General features: G+C 47.2%; 1 protein-coding gene across 4 annotated transcripts in view; it reads left to right on the top strand.

The window, feature by feature from the left end:
- Window positions 1-24,189, top strand: part of BCAR3 (BCAR3 adaptor protein, NSP family member) — a 136,703-nt gene that overhangs the window by 6,173 nt on the left and 106,341 nt on the right. Inside the window, exon 1 of one of the 4 annotated variants that reach the window (XM_055339598.1) lies at window positions 16,411-16,431. The exons of 1 other annotated variant lie outside the window; for it this stretch is intronic. Coding sequence is in view for 1 of the 3 variants with exons in the window: in XM_055339596.1 (XP_055195571.1) it covers window positions 17,224-17,292 (69 nt within the window). In the remaining 2 variants the exon portion in view is untranslated. Of the gene's footprint in view, window positions 1-16,410; window positions 16,432-17,152; window positions 17,293-24,189 lie in introns of those variants that run through there. 2 more of the 4 variants (XM_055339601.1, XM_055339596.1) reach the window with 2 other exon arrangements.

The following is a 24,189-nucleotide window of genomic DNA, read 5'->3' as shown; positions in this document are numbered from 1 at the left end:
CCCCATGTGTCTGACCCAGAAAGACCAGGAAATTCAAATCAGAGCCCTAGATCTTACCAGCTGGCCAGGGGTGTTTCTTCATCTGTAAAATGGAGAGAATGATACTTGCCTCACGGGGTTGTTGGAGAGTTCAATACAATCCGGTACTTACAGCACAGAACAGGGGCTCAGAAAAGCTAGTTCCACCTCCCCCAGCCTCCCCTCTCCATCTGTGCCTGAGGGTCCTCCACCTGCCCAGCCATCTTCTGTCCCAAGAGGAAAAGGCAGGAGGCAATCCTCAGGTTCCTTTATGTTGTGTGCTGTTAGCTTTCTGAACAAGGCTATAATCTTTCTAGAAGTGCCCCTGGCAGGTTAGAACCTGTGAGCTGTCACCAGGAGTGGATGCTGTTAAGGTGAAGCTATAAATAGGACAGGAATAAAGGGGAGAAACTCAACAGCCTCTTCTAACTTGGCATTCAGCCACAGGCTGGTGGCCTAGCTCTCCCGCTGAGGTCTCACAGGCGGGCTTGGGGACACTGCTTCTCTTTACGGGGTGTCCTTTACCCCATTCAGGAATGAGTCATTAGGGTTTGGGTAACCGGAGCCACGTATACTGGCCTCCCCTCCTCTGGCCACGGAGGCCTTGGAAGGCCGGGGGTGGCCTAGGAGAGAGTGGGATGGGGGTAAAGGAGGTAACGGGGTGGTGTAGGGCATAATCATGGGCCTGGGAAGCATATCAATAGGCTGAGACTCTGAGCTCCCACCCAGTAGTGTCCCTGGGGCTCTCAAAGCCCTTGTCATCTTTTGCCAGATCCTGGGTTTCTCTTGCATTCATCTAAGCTTTTCTCACTGCTGCTGCCAATGTCTTCTCCCTCAAGGTCACAGCATTCCCAAATGGTGCCTTTTTGTAATTTAGAACAGGCCCTCTTCTTCCCAGCAAATGCACTTCTGCACCAGGACAAGCAGCTTGGGAAATAAATGGGTGCACAGGCTGGATTTCAGCCTCCATTTCCTCCTTCAGTGGGGTGACCTTTACAGTGAACAACCTGCACAACTGCACCTGGCAGCCCTATTTTCCATTCTCTGCTTTAATGATCTGGATTGGCCATGCTGCTTCTGCTGCCTCCCCTGAATGTAATGCTCCTACCTCCACTTCCCTTCCCATAGCATGGCCAGCTTTTGATGGGTTACAAAAAGATAGCTTGACACTATCGGCATTTCCAGCCCTTCTTTGGAGGAGTTTGTGACCCATTAGTACTAGGGCTGGGTCAGAGGGCTCTACAAAATCCAGTTCAACAATATTCTTTTTTTTTTTTTTAATTTGAATGAGAGAGAGTGCACGGTATGGGGAGGGAGCAGAGGGACATTGACTCTTAAGCAGGCTCCACACCCTGTGTGGAGCCCAACTGAGCAGGGACTCAATCTCACGACCGACCCTGCAATCATGACCAGAATCAAAATTAAAAGTCAGAAATTTAACCGACTGAGCCACCCAGGCGCCCCCACAATACTCTTTCTGATATTATTCAGCAGTCTAGGCCCAGGTGGAGATTTACGCCATCTCCTATAGTAGCGTGAACACTTTGTCCATCCAAGGAGCTCCTACAGAGGCTGAGGGCAGTGTTTCCCTCACCGCTGGTAGGGTACCCTGGAGTCCTGGGGGCTCTAGCATCAGTCTCAGCTCCTGACCATCCCTCCCAGAGGGCTGGCAGGTTGGCTTGGAAATAGCTCTCCTGATAACCTGCTCTGACATCTCCAGCTTCTTGAGGGGGCAGGTATGTGGGTCAGCATCCTCTCTCCCACCTGGACTCCACAAGCACAATATTCCCTCACCAGTGACTGGCCTTTAGGGCTCAGGGTGGTCTGAAAACAGGGCATTTTATGACTCTGTCTCTCCCTCTCTTTAAACCCACAGTCTGTGCCAGTATATCCGGACCACCTGTTAGACACGAATGGTTCAAAGCCAAGTTTCTGGTAGCTTTGCCAATAGCCAGGAGAGGCCACTCCCTTTGAGGAAGAGATAGAGGTGGGCTGATCCCTGGGTGGTCCTCGTGCTGCACTCTGAAAGGCCGAAGAAGGGGCGAGTTGGCTTCAGACATATGCATAGGTACGAGGAAGAGCCAGCTCTTGGTCACTGCGGGAACAACTAGGGGTGGAGAGAGGCTGTAAACCTGAAAGGAATCCTCAAACTTTCTCCCTAGTTAATAGCTGAATTTGCCCATGTAATGTGGTAAATGCAGGCTGTTATAGGAACATGTTTGCGGGCACTAACCCAGCTGTGTAGAGCCAGCAAAGAAGTTGTGAGGAATGTGATGCCCGGGCTGGGGGTGGAGGCAGGGTGGGCGGTGGTGGGATGAAGGAGGGGGAAAGCTGAGCAGTGACGTGAGGTGTGGGCTCAGTGAGCAGTTGAGGGGAGCCATCCTAAGCAGTTTAGACTTTAACTTGTGGGTGGCAAGAAGTTCTTGAGGGGCTTTAAGTGGTGGAGAGATGGCCTCGGGCTCCCAATCTAGAAATAGTGCTCAGGTGGCCGGGTGCAAGACCAATGGCAGAAAGGCAGGATCGAAGGGTGGGAGACCAGCCTGGATGCTAAGGAGAGTCCAGGTGACAGAGGAGGAGGAGCTCTACTGGAGAGGAGGGCATGGATTTGAGGGCTATTGAGGAGTTGGTGAGTAGTTGGCTGTGTAGGGGTGGTGATGAAGAGAGACTGGGGCGCAGGATGGCTCCCAGGGTTCCAGCTCAGGCAGCCAGCCTGACATACAGAAGTACAAGAGAAGGAAGACTGGCTTTGGGGTGAGTTAGGTTTGGGATGTGCTAATTTTGAGCTGTCTGTGCCACCATCAACATTTAACAGACCGCTTGGACGTGGAACTGAAGCTCAAGAGGCAGGTTGCAGTAAAACTATGGAGAACCATGTCTAGAGGTCAGTGTGCTTGGAAACTGGAGTACCAGAGGTATGGTCATGGGACAGGAGTAGGGGGCTTTGAGGACTAGCCAGCTCCAGGCTGGGTTCAAAGGAGTGTCTGATAACAAGGGGAGTACAGTCCAGGGTTTCCCAAACATCTGTTACCATAAGGACACACAGAATCTCCCAGGCTCTGTCTGGATCTCTCCAATCCAGACCTCTAGGAGACAAGCCTGGGAATCTGCATGTCCAAGTTGCCCAGGAGATTCTTAGGATGGGTCAAGCTGGAGAACATTGGTGTCAGGGCGGAGAAGGGGTATTTAGAGAATACTGGGTAGAGGAAAAGTTTGCAAGACACCCTGTGGAGGAAGCAGTGAGAGATGGGCCAGGTAAGAGAGATGGAGAAAGATCTGAGCCCCGAGTGCTTATTCTCGATGGTGAGTGAGGATTCCCCTCTCTTTCTTATGTGACCGAATTGGACCAGATTCAACTTCTGGCCCTGGTAGGGAAGACTGAAGAGTGTGCCCTGGAACACTAGAAGCTGAATCATTTGTGGATGTGGGTTGGGATCATCTCTCCTCTGAATTGTCTCATCTGTAATAGGAGGGTGGTTGAACATTGGAGCAACTCCTCTGCCTCTTTACCTCTTCCTTGTCTGGCTCTTGTCCTGGCATGTCCCAAGAGCAAATGGCCACAACTTGTCATTGGGTTTCAAAATACAGAAAGGCTCTATTAAGTTACCTCATCTCTGTTTCCAAATAGAGCCAGAAAAAAAAAAAAAAAAGCTAAATGCCATTCTAAGAAGGAGTTTATACCATCTCCAAAATAACATGGCTTAGATAACCCTCCCAGGACTGGAACGGTTCCTCTTCTCAGCCCTTGTTGATTCAAGCAGGGCACCTCTGGATCCTGAAGCTGGTACCACATAGATACATAAAGTGGGGTCAGCAGCCACCAGTAAGATAACCACCTCCGCCCGGCTTGGTATACATCCCTCACCTGAAATTCCACGAGGAGGCGGGTGAGGTTGAAGCAGCCAGGTGTGGAGGGAGAGACCTGGGCTTTAGAATCTCTGTTAGATCTATAGTCTAGTCCTCTGATACTTTCTAAACACGTGACCTTGGCAACTTTCCTGATCCTCAATGTTCTCTTCTGCAAAATGAGCATAATATCTACCTCTAGGTGCTACGGTGAGGATTAAACAGGCAAAGCACAGAGTGCTGATAGTAGGTGCTTGAGCAATGAGCCGGGCCTGTCGCTACGGACACTATTGGCTACATTCTGCAGTGAGAGCCCAGAGCAAGAGACCTGAGGTGGGGGGAGAGGGCAGGGGATAAGGGTCACTAGAGCTGCTGTTGACAGTTTGTCCCCAATAGTTAGCCAAATCATTGCAGTCCGTGTTCACAGAGGTGTCTTACCTGTCCTTCATTTAGCTTTGCTACCAAAGGTGGTAACAGTATAGTAGTATTTCTGTATAAAGTGCCTCAAGGTCAGGGACTACCTGACCTGCTGTCCCCAGCACCTTGTACTTTGGGGAACACTCTCTAGGTGTTCATTAACAGTATACTCTGAATTAAGAAATAGAAGCCACAAGCCTAGTCATCTGGGATACAGTGTCTAAGAAAGGTCGATGTGACTCACTTCAGAATATGCAAGGGTTATTCACTAATTTCCTTCCATGTGGCACATTTGTCACCACCTGATCACGCTGTGAGGAAGAGCTCTTCTTATGCCTTCCAAGTTCATGAGCCCCAGGACAGAGACAGACGATGTCACATGGGGAGCACACAGGGGTTTGAACTTCCTGGAAACTCTGACAACCAAGAAGTTTGCCTCCCACTCTCATTCAGACAGGTCCTTCAGGCAGGAGGGGGTTAGGGCAGCAGCTCAGCCCCTCTAAATCTACAATAGGAAAAAGAGATTTCCCTCAGGCTGTCTGGGAATGACTAGGATGATGACTGGCACATTCCCCTACAGGAAGGCTGCTGAGCCAGGGCAGGGCCTTATGCACAATCACCTGGGAAGCTAGTAAAATGTGGGTGTTGAGTCAGTTGGTTTGGGGTGGAACAGAAATTTGACACTGAGCAGAGATTCAGCATTTCTGACAAGTCCCCCCCAGGGATGGTGAGGCTACTGTTCCCAGGCTCCTGGTCGAGTAGGAAGAGCTCTGAGGATGGAAGGGGTGTTGGGGGCTGACTCCTGGGACTTCGCAGTTTACACCTGTGACCAGTCTATGTGGTTTCCTGCCATGGGAGGAAATTCAAGTGCATGTGGAGGCCCAGACTGTGATCCCCGACCTACTGGAAACTCCCACCACCACCCACCTTGTGTCTGAAAGTCTGTTCAAAAGTCCAGTTCACAAATATCTACCAAATGCCCACCAAATGCCAGGAACTGAGTTAACCCAGCTGACTTGCTTGCTTTCATGCCATTTTCGAGCAACTCAACCCAAGCTCTTTTGCTCACTCTGAGAAGCAGGAGCTCACACTGGGAAGTGATGTAGGCAGTGGAGTCAGGAAGTCCAGTTGAGAGGCCTCCACACCTTAGCTATGTGAATTTGGCTGGTTACTCGGCCTCTGTTTTCTCATCTATGAAAGGGCTTGATCTTCACTTGTCTGGGTTGCCGAAGGGATTAACCAAGATGATGTGTGTAAAGCTTAGTCTAGTGCTGGTGAAAACATAGCTACAGATTGGAATTCAAGCTGTGTTTCCTCCCTTGGAACCTCTGGCTCTGCCCCTCACTGCAGGTACCTATACTAATTCTAGGGGCACTTGACGGTGTCCTTACCTTTTGGTAATCTTGGTACTCTCAAGAGGGCCATTCAAAAGAGTTCCAAATAGTCATCACCCAAGAGGAGTGCCCCATACCAACTCGTGGAGGGAGGGGTTCATGTGAGGAAGGAAACAGAGAGGAAAGGACCAAGCTGATGGCCTCCCCCAACCCTCCACCTTGCTATCCCAGCTGCCCTTTCACTGGGGTATTGAGGTGTGTGGCAAGTATTTCATGGCAGATGATGTAGTACTGCAGATACGGCACACAGTAAATAATGTATTTTTAAAAAATCAGGGGCAGACACAAGATTGCTCTATCACAACATCACTTTCATGCCCTTGCATTCCAAAGGGCATTTTAGGGATCTCTGGGTGGCTCAGCGGTTTAGCACCTGCCTTCGGCCCAAGGCGTTCCGGGATCACATCAGGCTCCCTGCATGGAGCCTGCTTCTCCCTCTGCCTGTGTCTCTGCCTCTCTTTCTCTCTGTGTCTCTCATGAATAAATAAAATCTTTAAAAAAAACAAAAACAAAAAAACAAAAAACAAAAAAAACCAAAGGGCTTTTTAAATTTTAACTGTTCATCATGGCATTTTTCTTTTTTAAGATTTTATTTATTTATTTGAGAGAGAGAGAGAGACAGAGAGTGGGGGGAGAAGCAGAGGGCGAGGAAGAGAGCCAGACTCTGCTAAGCATGATGCCTGCATGGGACTCGATCCCAGGATGTTGAGATCATGACCTGAGTCGACATCAAAAGTGGACACCCCCAACGGGGCATTTTTCAAGCATACACAAAAGTAAAGAAAATAGTGTAACAAATCCCAGCTTTAATAGTCCACGTTTTGGCCAACAAATGGTGTCTTGCGAGAAAGTTGTGCGATCATGCCCCAGGATTGCACACCCCTGGCACTCACCTAGGAGTGAGTTATACAATATTCATGTCTTGTTGGAAAAAAGGCTGAGAGCCACCCCCCCCCCGCCAGGGAATGGTAATAACCCCCACCTGGCAGGGATGGAGCCCAAAAAACTGGCGGTGTGGTTGGAGCCTCACAAACAGAACCGCCTTCCTTGGCTCCCTCCTGACCCTGCACACTCTGGAGTGGAAAATGAGGAAATATGGGGTGGAGCCAAGAGGTTGCTAAGCTGGGAGCAACGGGCAAGGCTCTACTCTGTAGGCTCCTCCACCGCCAGCCAGCAGCTACCTGCCTGCTGAGGTCACAGGTGTCCTCCAGGATCGTGTGTGTCCTGTTTTGTGGAAAGATGATTGCTGTAAAGATAAGTACCATAAGCAGCAAAGAGAAAGGGATGGTGTAATCTAACCCAGGGCTGTGTGGATCCCAGAGGGAGGGGTCGGTCCCCCTTGTCAGGGAATCCATAGCTCTCATGTGTGGAGGAGACCATTGTTCCCACTGATGGATCATTTCCCCCAGAGGCAAGATCATACGGTCATTGTTGCTGCAGTGGTGTCCCTCTGAGAGGCTGTGGTCATCGTTTCTCAGCCACGACACCCGGACACTGACTCAGGCAACGGAGGGGCGGAGGTGCGAGGAAAGAGGAGTCAATGTGGAATGAGCAAATCTACATTTCAGTTCTAGCTCTGTTGTTTAATGGGTTCAGTTCCATTGTTCTGTGATTTAATTTGCCCTTGGGCAAACCCCTAAACCTCACTACCCTCTTTCAAACAAATGAGGAGGATGATATTTTACCCCAGAATGATTTAAAAACCCATGTGAGTATTATTAATTTTATTTTCTTAACCGCCCTGGCTTCAGGCAAAACCGTGCAAAAGGTGGAGGGTTAATTTAGCACTTCCCACGTCTGCATCTGAGCCAATTCCCCCTTATTCTCAAGTCCCCCTTCTCTGCTTATCCCGGAAGCACCAGATGCTTCCAGACAGACAGCCAATCAAGAAAACAGCCAATTAAGTTAATATTCACTAAAGGACTGGTAATTTAATCTCAGTACAGGACATAATCTATATTTAACAAGTGCTCACTAAGTGCTGGGTTTCGTGCGGTTCTCGCAGTCTCATGAGCTATGAGACTATCATCCCCATTTTACAGATGGGGAAACTGACATAGAAGTAAGACATTTGCTATGAATCATGTAGCTGATCAGCAAAAATTGAGATTCAATTGCAGATATGTCTGACTCTAAAAGCTGTGCGATTTGTTTGTTTTTTTTTTTCTATGATACTATAATCTTGTGATTCAGAGCACAAGCCTGAGCCAGATGGCCCGGGTTCAAAGCTCAGTGCCTTTTCATATTGCTGTGTGATCTGGAGATCATGTCCTTATCCATACAAAGGGATAAGAACAGTGCCGCCTCATATGATTATTGCTGAAATTAAATGAGTTAATACACACAAAGCTCTTAGAATGGTACCTGGCGCATAGTAAGCGGTGTGTAAATTATCATTAATTATGGAAGCAGTCAGGAAAAAATTCGAACAGTTTAGAATAACGTAAAGGAAAAAGCAAAGTCGCCCCCTGCTCACCTGTCAATTTCACTTCTCAATTTGCTGCGAGAAAATTCTTTCAGTGGCGCCTGAGTGACACAATCAGTTAAGTGTCCGGCTCTTCAATTCAGTTCAGGTTGTGATCTCAGGGTCCTGAGATCGAGCCTTGCCTCTGGCTCCATGTTCAGTGCAGAGTCTGCTTAAGACTTTCTCTCCCTTTCCCTCTGCCCCTCCCTGCTCAAGAAATAAATCTTAAAAAAAAAATTCTTTTACACATTTTGTACATGTAGACACATAATCCCACACAAATATATAAGCTTGTTATTCCTACATTTATGGAGCAATTTGTTTTTTTCAGTTAGTGATATTTCAGATACCTTTCTGTATCAGTTCCTATAAAATTACATCATTCTTATCAGTTGCACAGTGTGTGCCATAGACTAGATGCGCTGTAATTTAGTCATCTTTCTGCAGATAAGCACTTGTTAAACTGTGAACAGTGCTGCCATGAATATCTTAGTGTGTACAGGTGAGTATTCTGCAGGACAGGTTCCTAGAGGTAGAGTTGTGGGGGCAAAGGACACATTCGAAGCCAATGTTCCATTACGTCATCCATTAAGGATTAACATTGTTTTACCGAACAGAAGACTGTAGAGAGAAGTTGGTCCCTAACACATAGAAATGAGCAGCAAATCATGGAGTTTGAAGTGATAACATTGTTAGGAAGATTTTTTTTTTTTTTTAAGATGGTTAGTGAGTCCTAACCAACATCCCACAAACCATTCTATTAGGCTGAAATCCATTTATCTGGGAAGCCAGATAAGAAGCCAGTTATCAAAGATTGAATTAGTCCATCTAGACAAGTCAGGTTTTTCTTTCAGTCTGACTCCTCCCGTTTAGGGGAACTGGCAGGCTTCATGTTCCCTTCATTCCTTCGACTTTCTAGGTTCCTTCTGCTGCAGTAGACAATGCTGGCAGGGCTCCACCCCACCCCCATCCCCACCCCCATGCTGGGGCAACTTGCAGCATCTAAACTGAGCCCCTTCCCAGCATAATTCAAGATGGCAGCCAAATGGCCATTGTACTGGGTTTTACATGCATGTGTTTCCTCTTTCTTCATTTCCATATGAAGCATTTCTTTTCCCAAACTCCTCCTCCTCCTTTATTTCACCAGCATCAATAGTCTTCTCAACTCTCCCTTCTCTGTTCCATAGCACAGGGGGCCTCTGCTGAGCCAGTGCTTCTCTCACTCTGTGTCTGTGCTTTGCTATCTGATGACATACTCCGCTTCCTGTCTCCCCAGGCTAGTGATGCTTTCCATAATGTAGGGCCTAATGAATTCTAGTGACATTTTAAAAAAGATTTTATTTATTTGTTTGAGAGAGAGCATGAGATAGCATGAGCAGGGGAGAGGGGCCAAGAGAGAGGGACAAGTAGACTCCTCACTGAGCAGGGAGCCGGATGCAGGGTTTGATCCCAAGACCCCAGGATCATGACCTGAGCCAAAGGCAGATGCTTGAGCAACTCAGCCACCCAAGTGCCCTTCTAAGTGACATTTTTAATAATAAAAATAATACGTGTTTACTGGAAAAGAACAACTTGAAAAGGAGAGCTTTGTAAATGAGGACATTCAAATCATCTGGAATTCCATAATTATCCAGAGATATTCTGGTATATTCTCTTTTGATTGTTAAATACATTGAGAAGCTTATTCGTGCAAAGCTGGTCATCAAATAAAGAAAGTAACTGGGAACAAATGTCCAAAGTCTGGTGATGAGGCAAGTCCTGAAACAGGTAGTTCAAATGTAGACCATCAGGTTGAGGTATCCCTTGTATAGAAAATGAGCCTCTGTTGTCAATAACTGCATCTCTTTTTCACTCACTCACTCATTCAGTAAGTATTTGAGAGTCTTTCCAGGCATGATCCTCCTCCAGTACTTCTCTAGCCAATATAACTGAGTTGGCAGCCATCACACAGACCTTTTGGAAGCTGGGTTGACTTCCCTGCTCAGTAGACTGGGGATTTCCGTGACACCAAGTCCATGGCTAACTCTTCACAGAGCAGGAACCTCGACCGTATGGTTTCTGAAAATACCGCAACGCTTGTTGCTCTGGTGCATGTCAGAGATGCCACCTCTTTGTGTCAGTGGCTTATTATATAGAACTTCAGGGGATTTTGTCTGTCTGCAGTTGTTCAAGTTCAGATTTTCTCTTTGGCCTTCAGTTATAGCTTAAACATCTGTTGTTCCTTATTGTTACCACTTAGGGCTGGGCAAAGCTGAAATTTTAGGAGTTCTTTTTCCTTAAAGTACATTTTGTCCAATGCCTGCCCCCGCTGCCTTGTAACTAGTGATGTCCTGGAGTGGAGAGAGTTCAACAAACTACTTTGTGGCAGGAAGGGATCAACTTTAGGTTGAGTGCTCCCCAACAAAGCCTCTTGCACTGTCCAGAAGACATCACTTCCATATCACTGGTAGTGTTGTCCCTTCATGTCTCTTTGGCCCTGGGTTTTACTGTTTAAACATTAATGTGGAAGCTAGATGTACCCTTGAAGAAATTTGAATCCTAAATTATTTATGGCACAGCCCATGTCCATGGCATTACATTTATTTTGCTTATAAGGGAATTTTACCATTAGTTCAAAGATGAAAGGACAAAGGGTCTAGGGGTCTGGAGTTCATTCATTCATTCAATAAATATGTACCGATTACCGGTGATGCTCCATGTCCCAAACTGGGGACAAAACAAAAGTAAAGCCAGACATGGATCTTAGAGTCTAGAAAGCAGCAGACATTAAACAGAAATAACAAAAATAAATGTGTAACTATGAACTGTGACGAATGCCAAGAAGGAGAGGGGGCTACAAGGCACATATTGATGGAAGACCTGTTCTGCATTTAGAACATCTTAACTGGGGTTGGTGATTTAATGTCAGGGTGCCTCAGTCTTCCTATCAGTAAAATAGGTATACTACTACCCTTTTTGACTCACAGACTTTGAGGGAAGAGTGATCATGTACATGAAACGTTTTGAAAAATGCTCAGTGAACCTGAAAGTGGTCATGTTGCTCTCTAGCCTCTTCTACATCTGTCATCAAGTCAGACATTACTCAGGCTCCTGGATTGCAGACCTTTGATCATTTTCCTTCACCTGCTAGGCAGCTGGGGTCAGATAGACCTGGAGTTAGCCTTGGTTCTGCTACCTACATCCAGTGTGAATTTGGGTAAGTTACTTAGCTACTAAAATACACTTTTCTTTTTTTATATATTTTTTAAATTTTTATTTATTTATGATAGTCACAGAGAGAGAGAGAGAGAGAGAGAGAGAGAGGAGAGAGAGAGAGAGGCAGAGGGAGAAGCAGGCTCCATGCACCGGGAGCCCGACGTGGGATTCGATCCCGGGTCTCCAGGATCGCGCCCTGGGCCAAAGGCAGGCGCTAAACCGCTGCGCCACCCACGTATCCCTAAAATACACTTTTCTTATTTGTGAAATGGGGCAATAATAGTACTAGCTTGTGGCTTAAGGCTTGTAAAGCACTTAGCATAGTACTTGGCTTGTTACACCTAACCCAATTGTAGCTACTGTTATTGTCATTGTCATCATTGGTGATTATTAATTCTTGACAATTATTTCTTGGTAGTAGCTTTGGTTTTTTTGGTCCTTCCATTGCCCCTGTCACCAGCCTGGTCAAGGCCCTTGTCATGTGACAATTGCCATAGCCTTCTCATCAATATCCTGCTGTCACTCCTCTGGTTCATTATGCATGGTTTCCAGAATGAGTTTCCTAAGATAACAGTGATTTGTATATATCACTTCTTTTCTTTAATATTGTCATTGAAAAAAAATTTACAGCTTATACTACAAAGAATTCAGCTTCCTAACATGGAATGGGATCCTAGAACATTGATCATAAAAAGATCTACAGATGGATAGAAAAGTGGAAGCACAAATTCTAAAAGGGAAAAATAAATGGCCACTAAAAATGAAAAGATGAGCAGCCTTACTTATTGTAAAAGAAATGCAAATTAAAATTGCACTAAAATTCACATTTTACTTGTCAGGTTGACAAAAATTCAAAAGTTTAATAATAAGGCCTTCTTCCCAGCAAATGAGGAAAATAGACATTTTCTTATATTGCTGGGAGGTATAAATTGGGACAGTCCCAATGGAAGGCAATTTGGCATTGCAAAATTGCAAAAGCATATACCCTTTGATTAAGCAATTTTACCTCTGGAAATTTTACTTTTTTTTTTTTTTAAAGATTTCATTTGTTTATTCATGAGAGACACACGGAGAGAAAGAGAGAAAGAGAGAGAAAGAGAGAGAGAGGCAAAGACATAAACAGAGGAGAAGCAGGCTCCACACAGGGAGCCCGATGCAGGACTCGATCCCGGGACCCCAGGATCATGCCCTAGGCCAAAGGCAGGCACCAAACCGCTGAGCCACCCAGGCACCCCGGAAATTTATCTTATAGATATATTTGCCCATATCAATGGTGTATATGCAACATTATTCATTGCAGTATTGTTTGTAATAGGAAAGGATTGGAAACAACTTAAATGTCATGAACAGGGCATGGATTGAGTAAATTATGGCACATCTCTTCAAAAGAATACCATGCCCTATTATGGGAAAATCTCCAAGATATACTGTTAAGTGGAAAAAAAAAAAAAGCGAAGTGTGGGTATAGTATGTTACTTTCTGTGCAGGGGTTGGGGATAACATACACACACTTAGAGAGAAACTCTGCTAGGCATATGTGATATTAATAGCAGTTTTGCCTATGATGGGAGGGGGACTGGGCAGATGAGAGAGCGGAGAGGAGGAATTTTCACTCTATATCATTATATGTATTTCTCAATATTACCTAATCAGAAAATTAAGATTGACCCTTGAACAATGCAATTCTGACCCCAGTGCTGTTGGAAATGTGCATATAAAAAAAAAAGAAAAAAAAAGAAAATGTGCATATAATTTTTGACTCTCCAAATACTTAGCTACTAATAACCTATGGTTGACCGGAAGCCTTACTTTACAAAGACAGTCAGTTAACACATATTTTGTATGTTACATGTATTATATACTGTATTGTTACAATAAAGTAAGCCAGAGAAAAGAAAATAGTATTGAGAAAATCTGGAGAAAGAGAAAATATAGTTCGCTCCTACATATATATATTTATATATTCTCATATAAAGTGGACCTGTGCAGTTCAAACCCATGTTGCTCGAGGGTCAACTGTATATTAAGAATAGTATAATCCATCCATTAATGAATTGAGCACCTGCAATGGCCAGGCACTGAAGATACGAGTATTAAAGTAGTTGTGTAATGGAAAGACCACTAAACTTGAAGTTAAAACACCTGATTCAAGTTCTGACTCTGAGGCTCACTAGCTATGGATCTTGGCACACATTAGGCATGCACAAATATTTGTTGAATGAATTTACGGTTGAAATTACTTAAACTTTCTGAAATCTGTTTTCTCCCATATAAATGGGCCTAAAGATGGGCAGCCCGAGTAGCTCAGTGGTTTAGTGCCACCTTCATTCAACCCAGGGCATGATCCTAGAGACCCAGGATCGAGTCCCACGTCAGGCTCCCTGCATGGAGTCTGCTTCTCCCTCTGCCTGTGTCTCTGCCTCTCTCTCTCTCTCTCTCTCTCTCTCTGTCTCTCTCATGAATAAATAAATAAAATCTTAAAAAAAAAAGATGCTTCCTATCTCACAGGGGTGTTGTGAAGACATAGAATGTGTCATGAATTAGAGTATAGTTAATGATAACTGCTATAAGCCAGGCAGTTTCACATTTATTATTTTATTATTTCCTTGACTCCTCACATGCGTTCATTCACTCACTCATGAGGAAATGGAGGGACTGAGAGGAACAGTGACTTGCCCAAGGCCTCTCTGTATGTCACAAGGCAGGGAAGATCAAAACCAACCCGCAAAAACATATAGAAACTCATTCTTTTTTTTTTTATTATTTATGATAGTCACACAGAGAGAGAGAGAGAGAGAAAGAGAGAGAGAGGCAGAGACATAGGCAGAGGGAGAAGCAGGCTGCATGCACTGGGAGCCCGACGTGGGATTCGATTCCGGGTCTTCAGGATCGCGCCCTGGGCCAAAGGCAGGCGCCAAACCACTGCGCCACCCAGGGATCCTGAAACTCATTCTTAAGGATGCTGCACTTAGAATCTTACAGACTTGCCAATAGTTCTTTCTTAAAGGGCTGGAAATGACATAAAATATACCCAACATAAGTGTCTGAGTAGCTCAGTCGGTTAGGCTTCTTATTCTTTATTTAGGCCCGGGCCATGATCTCAGGGTCATGAGATTCAGCCTGCTCATGCTGAGCGTGGAGCCTGCTCAAGATTCTCTCTCCTCCCTCTGTCCCTCCCCCCTGTAAAAAAGATATCCAACATGGCTCAATTTTTAGAACTTTTTAAAAATTTATTTATTTATTTATTCATGAGGGACACACACAGAGAGAGAGAGAGATGCAGAGACATAGGCAGAGGGAGAAGCAGGCTCCCTGCAGGGAGGTCGATGCCCATGACCCCGGGATCAAGACCTGAGCCAAAGGCAGACACTCAATCACTATGCCACCCAGGTGCCCCTAAAACATTTTTATTGGAGTGGAACATACAAGGAGAGCAGTGAACAAACCAATTAGTTTTTATAAAATGAAGGACAGTTAATTTTTATAAAATAGACACATCTAGGGCAGCCCTGGTGGTGCAGTGGTTTAGCGCCGCCTGCAGCCTGGGGTGTGATCCTGGGGACCCTGGATAGAGTCCCACATCGGGCTCCCTGCATGGAGCCTACTTCTCCCTCTGCCTGTTCCTCTGCCCCCCTCTCTCTCTGTGTCTCTATGAATAAATAAATAAAATCTTTTTTTAAAAAAAGATTTTATTTATTCATGAGAGACACAGGCAGAGGGAGAAGCAGGCTCCATGCAGGGAGCCCGACGTGGGACTCGATCGCAGGTCTCCAGGATCACACCCTGAGCGGAAGCGAGGCGCTAAACCGTTGAGCCACACAGGGATCCCCAATAAATAAAATCTTTAAAAAAAAGACATCTATATAACCAGCACCTGGATCAAGAAATAGACTATTACTAGCATCTGGAGCCCCCTCTGGGCTCCCTTTCCCTCACTACCCAATCCTCAAGATAACACTATCTTTACCTTTAAAATCATAGATATGTTTTGACTGTTTTTGGAATTCACGTACATGAAAGTATATAGTATGTATCCATTTCTGTTCAGCTTCTTTCACTCAACATCATATTTGTGAGAGTCCTGCATCTTGTTGAATATAGAAGAAGTTATTATTGTATAGTATTACCCAGAGTTTATATCTCTCCCACTGTTGGACACTTCAGTGGTTTCTTGGGGGCTGTTATAGAGAGAGATGCTATAAAGATTGTTGAACATGTCTTTTTTTTATTTTTTTTATTTATGATAGTCACACACACAGAGAGAGAGAGAGAGAGAGGCAGAGACACAGGCAGAGGGAGAAGCAGGCTCCATGCACTGGGAGCCCGATGTGGGATTCGATCCCGGGTCTCCAGGATCGCGCCCTGGGCCAAAGGCAGGCGCCAAACCGCTGCGCCACCCAGGGATCCCAATTTATTTTTTATTTTTTATTTTTATTTTTTGAACATCTCTTTGGTGAATATGTGTGTACATCTCTGTGGAGTAGACAAGATACCCAAGGATGGAATTGGCCAGGTCACAGGCTACATGTTAATTTAGCTTTGGTAGACAATGCCCAACAGATCTGTAAAGTGTAGTTGGAAGTTCTCTAATTTTGGCCATTCTGGTGGGTGTGAAGTGAAACACTTCAGTTTTCATTTCTGGGATGATTAGTAATTGAGAAACTTCTCATATGTTTATTGTTTGGTCTTAAGAAATGCCTGGTTAATCCCCTTCTGAGAAATGTTGTTCAAATAAATATTCTACTTATTTTCAGTCAGACATTCTGCCCTTTTCTTATTGGTCTGTAAGCATTCTTTATAGAGTCTGTATACAAGTTCCTTATTGGATACATGTGTTGCAATGATCTTTTCTTCCTTTGTGGCCTGACTTTTCACTAATGGTGTCTTCAGAGGACCAGGAGTTCTTACTTTTAATGTTGTCCAATGATCAGTTTTTCCCTTTAATAGTTAGCACCCGATGCGTTTAAGGAGTCTTTGCCCACCTCAAGGGCATGAAGATGTATTTTTTTTTTATTTTTACTTTGGATAGTTTTATTGTTTTTATCTTTCACATTTCGATTTAAAATCCATCTGGAATTTGCTCTGTTGACATGGTTTGAGGTAGGGGTCAAGATTCTTCCTTTTTCTGCATGTGGGTTTGTGGGTTTGAGGGTTTGATCCAGCATCATTTACTGAAAAGACGTAACAGTCTTTTCTCAATGTATCACGGTGGCATCTTTGACACGAACTGTGACCATTTAATGTGGTTCAGCTTCTGGCCTCTCCATTCTTTTGGTCAGTTTGTCTATCCTTGTTGCCAATTACTATGTCTGTAGCTTTGTAATAGGCCTTGATAGCTGAGCGTGTAGGACCTCTCCAGTTGGCTCCCTCTCCCTCCCCGCTAAGCCACCTGGTAGTGAAATGCCCATTCCACTCGCTACTTGGCTTCCAACTTGTCCAGGTGGGTGTGATGGATTGGCCTGCTCCACGGCTCGGGCACCTGTGGTTACCTGGAGCTTTGTCTCCCTCCCCGAAGCCCTTTAAACTGCGGGCCAGCTCGGTGGTCGGCGGACAGTGAAGCGGACTAAGCCTCGCGGGGAAGGGGGGAGCGGCCGGGCAGGGCTGCCCTGGAGAGGGGCGCGGCGGCGGGGCAGCGGCCACCCCGCACTGCCAGGTCGGCTTCCCGGGGAGCGGCGAGGAGCCCCGGGCCCCGAATCCCGGGCGGAGGGGGCCGGGCGAGGTCGCGGCATGTAAATGTGTGTGTGTGTGGGGGGGGGTTCGGCGAGGCGGCGCGAACCGGCAGCCGGGGTGGGGCCGCGACGCCGCGAGTCGCCAGCTGGGGGCCGGAGCGCAGAGCCGCGCCTGCAGTCGCGCGGGCGGGACCTGCCGGAGCCGCCGAGCCGCGCCCCGACCATGAGCGGCCGCGGCCCGGGGAGCAGCGCCTGCAGCCGGGAGCCCGGGCGCGCCGCGCCGCGCGGGGAGGTGAGTGCCCGCCCCGCCCCCGCCCCGGCCCCCGCCCCGCATCCCGCGCCCCCGCATCCCGCACGGTGCCTCTCCCGCGGGCGCCCCGGCCTTGCCCTCCTCCGGCAAGACCGGCTCGGGGGAGGTTTGCTGGGGAAAGTTAGGACTCTCTGCCCCTGCCCCCGGCAGAGCTGGCGTTGGGGGCGCGAGTGGCGCAAGTGGGGACCCGCCGGGACTCCCCGGAGGCGGCGTTCGGCGAGCATCTCTGCCCGTGGCCCTCGAGCCGCACCTTCCCGGGCGCTGGTGTCCCCCGCGCGCCCCGGCCGCATCCCGGCCCCATCCCGGCCCCATCCCGGCCGGGGCCGGGCCCTCTGTGCGGGGGGCCGGGGGTGCGGGCCCTGGGGCTCCGCTGGAAGCCCTGGGCTTGGAGGAGGCGAGCGGCGAGCCTCTCCACTAATCTCCTGGAAAGTTCGCAAAGAAAGAGAAGGAGCTTGCCCAGTAACTGTTGACAACATCCCCCTCCCTCGCTCTCCCTTTGTTGAGAAAGAATGAATAGTTTGGTTGTGTTGCTCCCTCGGCGTCGGGGAGGGGAAGGGAGGGACGGTGGACGCGCGGGGAAGAGGCTCCATCCCAGCCCTCCCCCCACCCCCATCCCAGCCCTCCCCCACCCCTCCCCCTACCCCCTCCGGGGCAGCGGGTGCCGCCACTTTAAAAGTTTGATCAGGTGCAGACACTCGTCTGGGCGGTGGAGTGGGCTCCGAGGCAACTGGCAAGGCCAAGTGTTCCGTGGGCAGCACGGTGGGTCGTGGCTGGGGTGGAAAAATCCTGATTTGGGTGTTAACTTGCTCGAAGAAAAGTGCAAAGGGGCAAGAGCGTTTGCCTAACCTCGCGTGTGCTTTCGCCTCAAGCCATTAGCTGGGGTAGAAAGTGGAGCCAAGCGTTTGAGATTCTTTTAAACCTTGACTCTTATCTCCCAAGGCTACGCAGATCTGTCCAAGGAAAATATATTGGCGGAGGGAAGGTCAGTCGGGGCGGATAATCTCCCGCATGCTGCCAAGGACGGAGGCGGGAGGAAGGGGAGGCCTGGTTGCTGGCAGAGGGGGCTCAGTAGAGCCTCCGGACAGGCACTGCCCGGTCAAGAGTGCAGAAGCCACAGGCCGAGGGGTTGCCCGGCAGTGTCCCCCCTGGACACTGTACCCCATACAGTGTAAAAGGCTTGCCCCGCCAGGAGCTCCCTCACCTCCTGACTCCAGCTTTCTCTAAACCTGCTGAGAAGCCTGGCATTTCCAGGATGACTAACCGAGATCTCAATCTCCTATTCTTGTAGAAAGGACTACTTGTCAAATGAATGCTAAGCTTAGGAACTTTATCATGTAAATTCTTTGTCGGGTTGCTTGAAACACAATCCATGGAAGACTTATTCATACTTCAGTCACTTGGCTAGATTTCATAAATTTACTTTGAAAATAGGGGTACTCTTAATTTCTAAACTGGAGAAAAAAACTTCATCCTAAGTGCAAAACCATTTTTTTTCTTTTTTAATGCGAGGCAGTTCTATCTTCCTGTCTGACTCTGCAGAGAGGTTATAAAACTACATATCCAAATGAAAAATTCTCTGTTGTGGCCCTTACTGGGCAGCTGAGGCAGTTACATTTCCAGAATTTAAAATATGATAGAAAGTGGTTTTTTTAAAAGATTTTACTGATATTTCATGAGAGACACAGAGAGAGATGCAGAGAGACAGGCAGAGGGAGAAGCAGACTTCCTGCAGGGAGCCTGATGTGGGACTCAATCCTAGGACCCCAGGATCACGCCCTGAGCCCAAGGCAGACGCTCAACCACTGAGCCACTCAGGTGCCCCTGATAGAAAGTTTTTCATGCCTACATCAGGTGACTATAAGTTTAACTTGGAAATAGCCCATTTTAGAAATAAACTGGAAAGATCCAGACAAGGGGTGTGCCTTTCCCTGCCTTGGCTTGCATGATCGTCCGTTTCTCCCGGACATCTTTGCCAAGCAAGCAAATTGGGCTGCTCTTCATGAGCCCTTCAAAGCACAGCCACTGAGGAGAATCAGGAAGGTAGCACAGAGGTTGGAAGTTTGACTGTTATCCTTATTGAGATTTCAGTTCTAGGAACATTCACAAAGGTCTCATATTTTCACATCAAGATATAGAATCTTTGACCTTTGTATATATTTCAAGGTCTGGAATTAGACCGAGTCAGGGTACGGTGTCTGTTTACCTGCATAGTAGAGACAGGTGACGTCAGATGGCCAAAGTCTCACCTGGGCTTTTCTTTTAAAGACTGCGTATAGGCCCTGTCGGTGTGCCTGTGTCTGTGTGTGTGCGTGCCCTACCTGGTTTGGTGTGTTTGTCTATTGTTCTGAATTAAAACATTTACCTCTTCATCCTTCCTGGCTGTGGTCTTTCCCAGAAGCAGTGACTCCTTTTGTGAGCTCTCTTTGTAATAGGGATACAAGGACAAGCAAGACAGATCTGGTCCCTGACCTGCTTGGAGGAGACCTGCTATTTATTGAGTGCTTGCCACGTGACAAGGGCTTCCCATATACAGTTGGATTTACTTTTCAGGTCACCCCCACGAAAGATTTTTTTTTTCAAGATTTAAAAAATTTATTCATGAGAGACACAGAGATAGGCAGAGGGAGAAGTAGGCTCCCTTCAAGGAGCCTGATGTGGGACTCGATCCCAGGACCTAGGGATCATGACTGGAGCCAAAGGCAGATGATCAACCACTGAGCCATCCAGGTGCCCCCGAAAGAGGTATTTTTAACCCATTTTTTACAAATGAGAAACTGTCAGAGAGGCTGAGTAACTTGTTTCAGGCCATACAGCTAGTAAGGAAATGGCAGAGTGGGGGGTTTGACTATCTTACTTTAAAGCTTAGCTTCTGAGTCATGCCATGTTTGATTTAAAAAACAACAACCTCATAGTACATAAGTACATAATGGCTAGGAACATTGAGACAGAAGCATCTCCAAGCAGAGGAAAACTGGGGGCCAGGAAGTGGGGATTTGGGGTTAGTCTTCACCATGCTTTTCTAACCATGTAGTCCCACCTCAGGGCCTTTGATTTGCCCCGTCCCCTGCCTGGAACTTCCTTTCTATCTTCTCTCTACTGGTTCTCTTTTCTCAGGAATCTCTTCAGAGAAGCCCTCCCATACCACCCTCATCTAAAATACCTCTCCGTCCCAGCCAGTGTCTATCATTTCATCCCTAGGACACTGATGCTGAGACATTACCTAGTTTGTTTTCTTGTCTGTGTTGACAAGGATACCTCCCCCGCCCCAGCCTACCCCATCACAATGGAGGCTCCCTGAGAGCAGGACCTTGTCTGGTTCATTATGTCCTCATTCCTGGTGCATTGTAAGCCCCGAGACAATATATATTGAATGAATGAACATTTACTTCCCTTATCTGGAAAAAGGAAGGGGCTCCATTCTCTGAGATCCTACCTATATATAATACTCTGAGATTTGCCTAACGGAGTCAAATGTGGTAACTGGCTTTGCTCTCAAAATGAAAGGTACTTAAAAAAAAAAAATTAAAGGTACTTGGGCGCCTGGGTGGCTCAGTCGATTTAGCATCTGCCTTTGGCTCATGTTGTGATCCCCAGGTCCTGGGATCCAGCCTCAAGTCAGGCTCCCTCCTCTGTAGGGAGTCTGCTTCTCCTCACTGTGCTTCTTCCAGCTCCCATCCCCTGCTCATGCTCGCTCTCTCTCTCTCTCTCTCAAATAAATAAATAAATCTTAAAAAAAAAAAGTGCTTACCTTGAACCTAGATTCCAGCTACACATCATGTACTTCCATCTGTTGGATTTGCCATAGGTTTCTTGAGTCTGGAAAAAATAAAAGCAAATAAAACTCAAGTAGGAACTACGGGGACCCAGAAGGTTGTAATTGAGTTCCTTCTACCTATAGTTCCCCTTTCTACCCTCTGCCCCACTTTTAGTTATATTTTTTAGAAGTTCTGTCTCTGGTCGGGGCCCACACTGCCACTTTTGGGTGATTCAGGCTTGACGTAGGCCCCAGGGTTGAACCAGTCTTTCCAAGGAACTACACAAAGGACAAGCCTGTATTTTAATGGGGAAGAGGCCCAAGGTAGAGGCAGTGGGTTGTAGAGGGGAGCCTGGCTTGGATATTTCCAATTTGTCTGCAGTTGAGAATTCTCTGGAGGTTTCAACTTGGATAATCTTTTCCCTTCAGTTACTAAACTCTGCTTCACATCATTCAGGTCAGCATCCCATCCTCAGGAAAGCCTTTTCTGGCCATAGATGAGTCTAGATCCTGGTCCCCACTCCTTGTGCTCCCATAGCACTAGAAATCACCAGCACATGTGGCTAGTACTTGCTGTCTGCCTCCACCACAGAGTAGTAACCTCATGAGTATAGCTGTTTGACATTTTCCCTAATACCAGTCTCAGTGCCTACCACATAGGAGGCCCTCCATACTTGGGTGTTGAATAGAAGAATGAATTGATGCTTCTATTGATTGACCCCTCCTCACTGTCATTCTGTTCTGTTCCTCAGGTAACCAAATCTAAGTGTAAGTTGCTCTGTATGAAAGAGACTTGCTTATAGAGTGGACCTCAACCTTGGCTCCACATTGGACAGTACTGGTGGCTTCAAAAAGAATGATGCCAGGTTCCTACCCAACCGAGGTTCTGATTTCATTGGTCTGGGTTACAGCTTGGGTGTCAGGATTTTATCTTATGTATTATTATTTTTAAAGATTTTATTTATTTTAGAGAACTCACACGCTAGAGAGCTCAAGAGCATGAGTGGCGGGTGGGGGAGGGGGAGCAGAGGGAGAGAGACAAGCAGACTCCACGCAGAGCACTGAGCCACACACGGGGCTCGATTCCCCCGACCTTGAGATCACAACCTGAGCTAAAATCAAGAGTCAAATGCTTAACCAACTGACTTAAACCCTTAAGTCAGGTGTCTTCACCTTAAGACCAGGTGTCCCAGGTTTCAGAATTTTAAAAGCTTCCTTCCTAGAAAATTCTTTCATGCAGCCAGCTTCCGGACCACCGCTTCAGGTTTTCAGAACTCAGTCCTTTGGGTGCTCCAGGCTTGAAGCAGCCACGGTGGAGAGAGCAGGGATATAATTCATGGATATTGTATGTTTCCTGACAGTTTAAGAGGTACTTTCACATCTGTTATCACAGCTGATAATAACAAGCTAAGGGATCTATTCTCTGGTTTAAATATTCCCTTTATGTTGATGATTCTTAAAAATCTACATCCTGTCCTGGCTCCCAAGTGTACACACCAGTGTCTTACCTCCTACACTAAACTGTGCCATTGGTTCCTCACACTGACCAGCTCGGTGGCGAGCTTGTTAGCCTCCCTCCCACAGGAGTCCTCCTTGTACCACTCAGCGTGTTACAGCACTGCACCGTCCTCCCATGCCTGTGGCCTCTGTCCTCATTCTCCCAGCCAGAGGCCTCAAGCTCCTCATTCTTCCCTCCGTCTCTTTGACCACCGCCCTAGATCAGGGTTCTTCATCCTTCCTCGGTGGCTTGCGGCCATCAGCTTGACTGGTCTGCCTGCCTCCCTTCTTTCCTTTCCAGAATTTCCAGACTTACCTCTCTGGGCACAGACTGGCTTCTGTCCCTTCCTTCCAGATCTTTAGCACCTGCAGTCCAGATCCCTCGACACAGCCCTTAAGACTTCATGATCTTGTCCTAAGCTGGGCTTCTAGGAAATACTCTTTGATGTCCCCATATGAGCCACACAGCTCAGCTTGTAGTCTCTGAGCCTGTGGATGTACTTCTTTGCCTCTATGCATCTGCCATTCTAGCATCCTCTTGGCAGGCTTTCAAAATCCCTCCAAAGTGCTTCATCTCCAGCATTGCCCTCTGAGATCTCCTCAAGTCACGTTGTTCAAATTAGTTGTTCTTCCCTCCAGCATGTTGTGGGGCCCTATTGATGAGTTATAGGATTCTCTCTTAGAGCTCCTAGTCAGGGGATTGCGGCTTTTGCATCATTGCTGCTCTGAGTATCTTCTATGGAGGAGGCACTTAAATGCTTGTTGAATCATAAGTAGGAAGGGCAGGTGTTAACCCTCGATTCAGAGAATAAACTGAAGTAGGGGAAACTTGCTGAGGAGCATTCTAGAGCCCTTTGGCCCAGTCTTGAAATCTAGATCTTGAATAAGCAGAGAGGAAACCAGCTGCCAGAAACACTGGAGCCGGGGCAACACTTACCTGTCATAATAACCTGGAAGTAGTTGATCAACACTGTGGCCCTTTGCACAGAAGGAGGTTCTGTGGGGTGTTCTGGGCCTCCCCAGCAGGTTCTTTGGAATGATCTGGGCCTCCCTCTGAAGAAGGTGCTGACAGCTTGGACAGGGAAACATTCACAACTGTGGGGAGCAGGGTGTGCGTGTGTGTAGGGTGAGGGAATCCTAGTCGGCTTACATCACTGGTGGTCAGGCAGGGAGGACCAGGGAGCTTGGGTTTCTTTTTAAATAATGATGACTAACATTGAGTAAGTTCTGACAGTGTGCCAGGTACTGGCCAGACCCGGGAGAGGCCCCCACGGGGACTCACAGCCCTATTGTTCTGCGCCCGCTGTGAGCCAGGCCCTCTGTGTGGTCGCAGGCAGGCCCCAGAATGACCAGGTTTGGGAAAGGACTGAGGACAGAGTTAGGACTGTATACCTTGAGGGAAGGGTTTTCTTCCGTCCAGCCCCTGGCACTGTGTGTTTCTCTCTGTTGTACGTGAAGCAACGGACTGTGGATGTTGTTGTTGTCTGTTGTCTCCCTTGCACTACCTTTATCCTGGTTCTTCCCGCTACACTGTGAGCTGCTGGAGAGCAGTGTGTTTCTTGCTGGTCCTCAAGCCAAGTCTCAAGTCCTCAACTCCTTTGTGGAACTGACTCCGCAGTGTGGTACTA

This window comes from Nyctereutes procyonoides, unplaced genomic scaffold, assembly GCF_905146905.1.
Source record: "Nyctereutes procyonoides isolate TBG_1078 unplaced genomic scaffold, NYPRO_anot_genome, whole genome shotgun sequence".
Lineage (NCBI taxonomy): Eukaryota > Metazoa > Chordata > Mammalia > Carnivora > Canidae > Nyctereutes > Nyctereutes procyonoides.
This window is presented reverse-complemented; position numbering and strand designations above follow the sequence as displayed.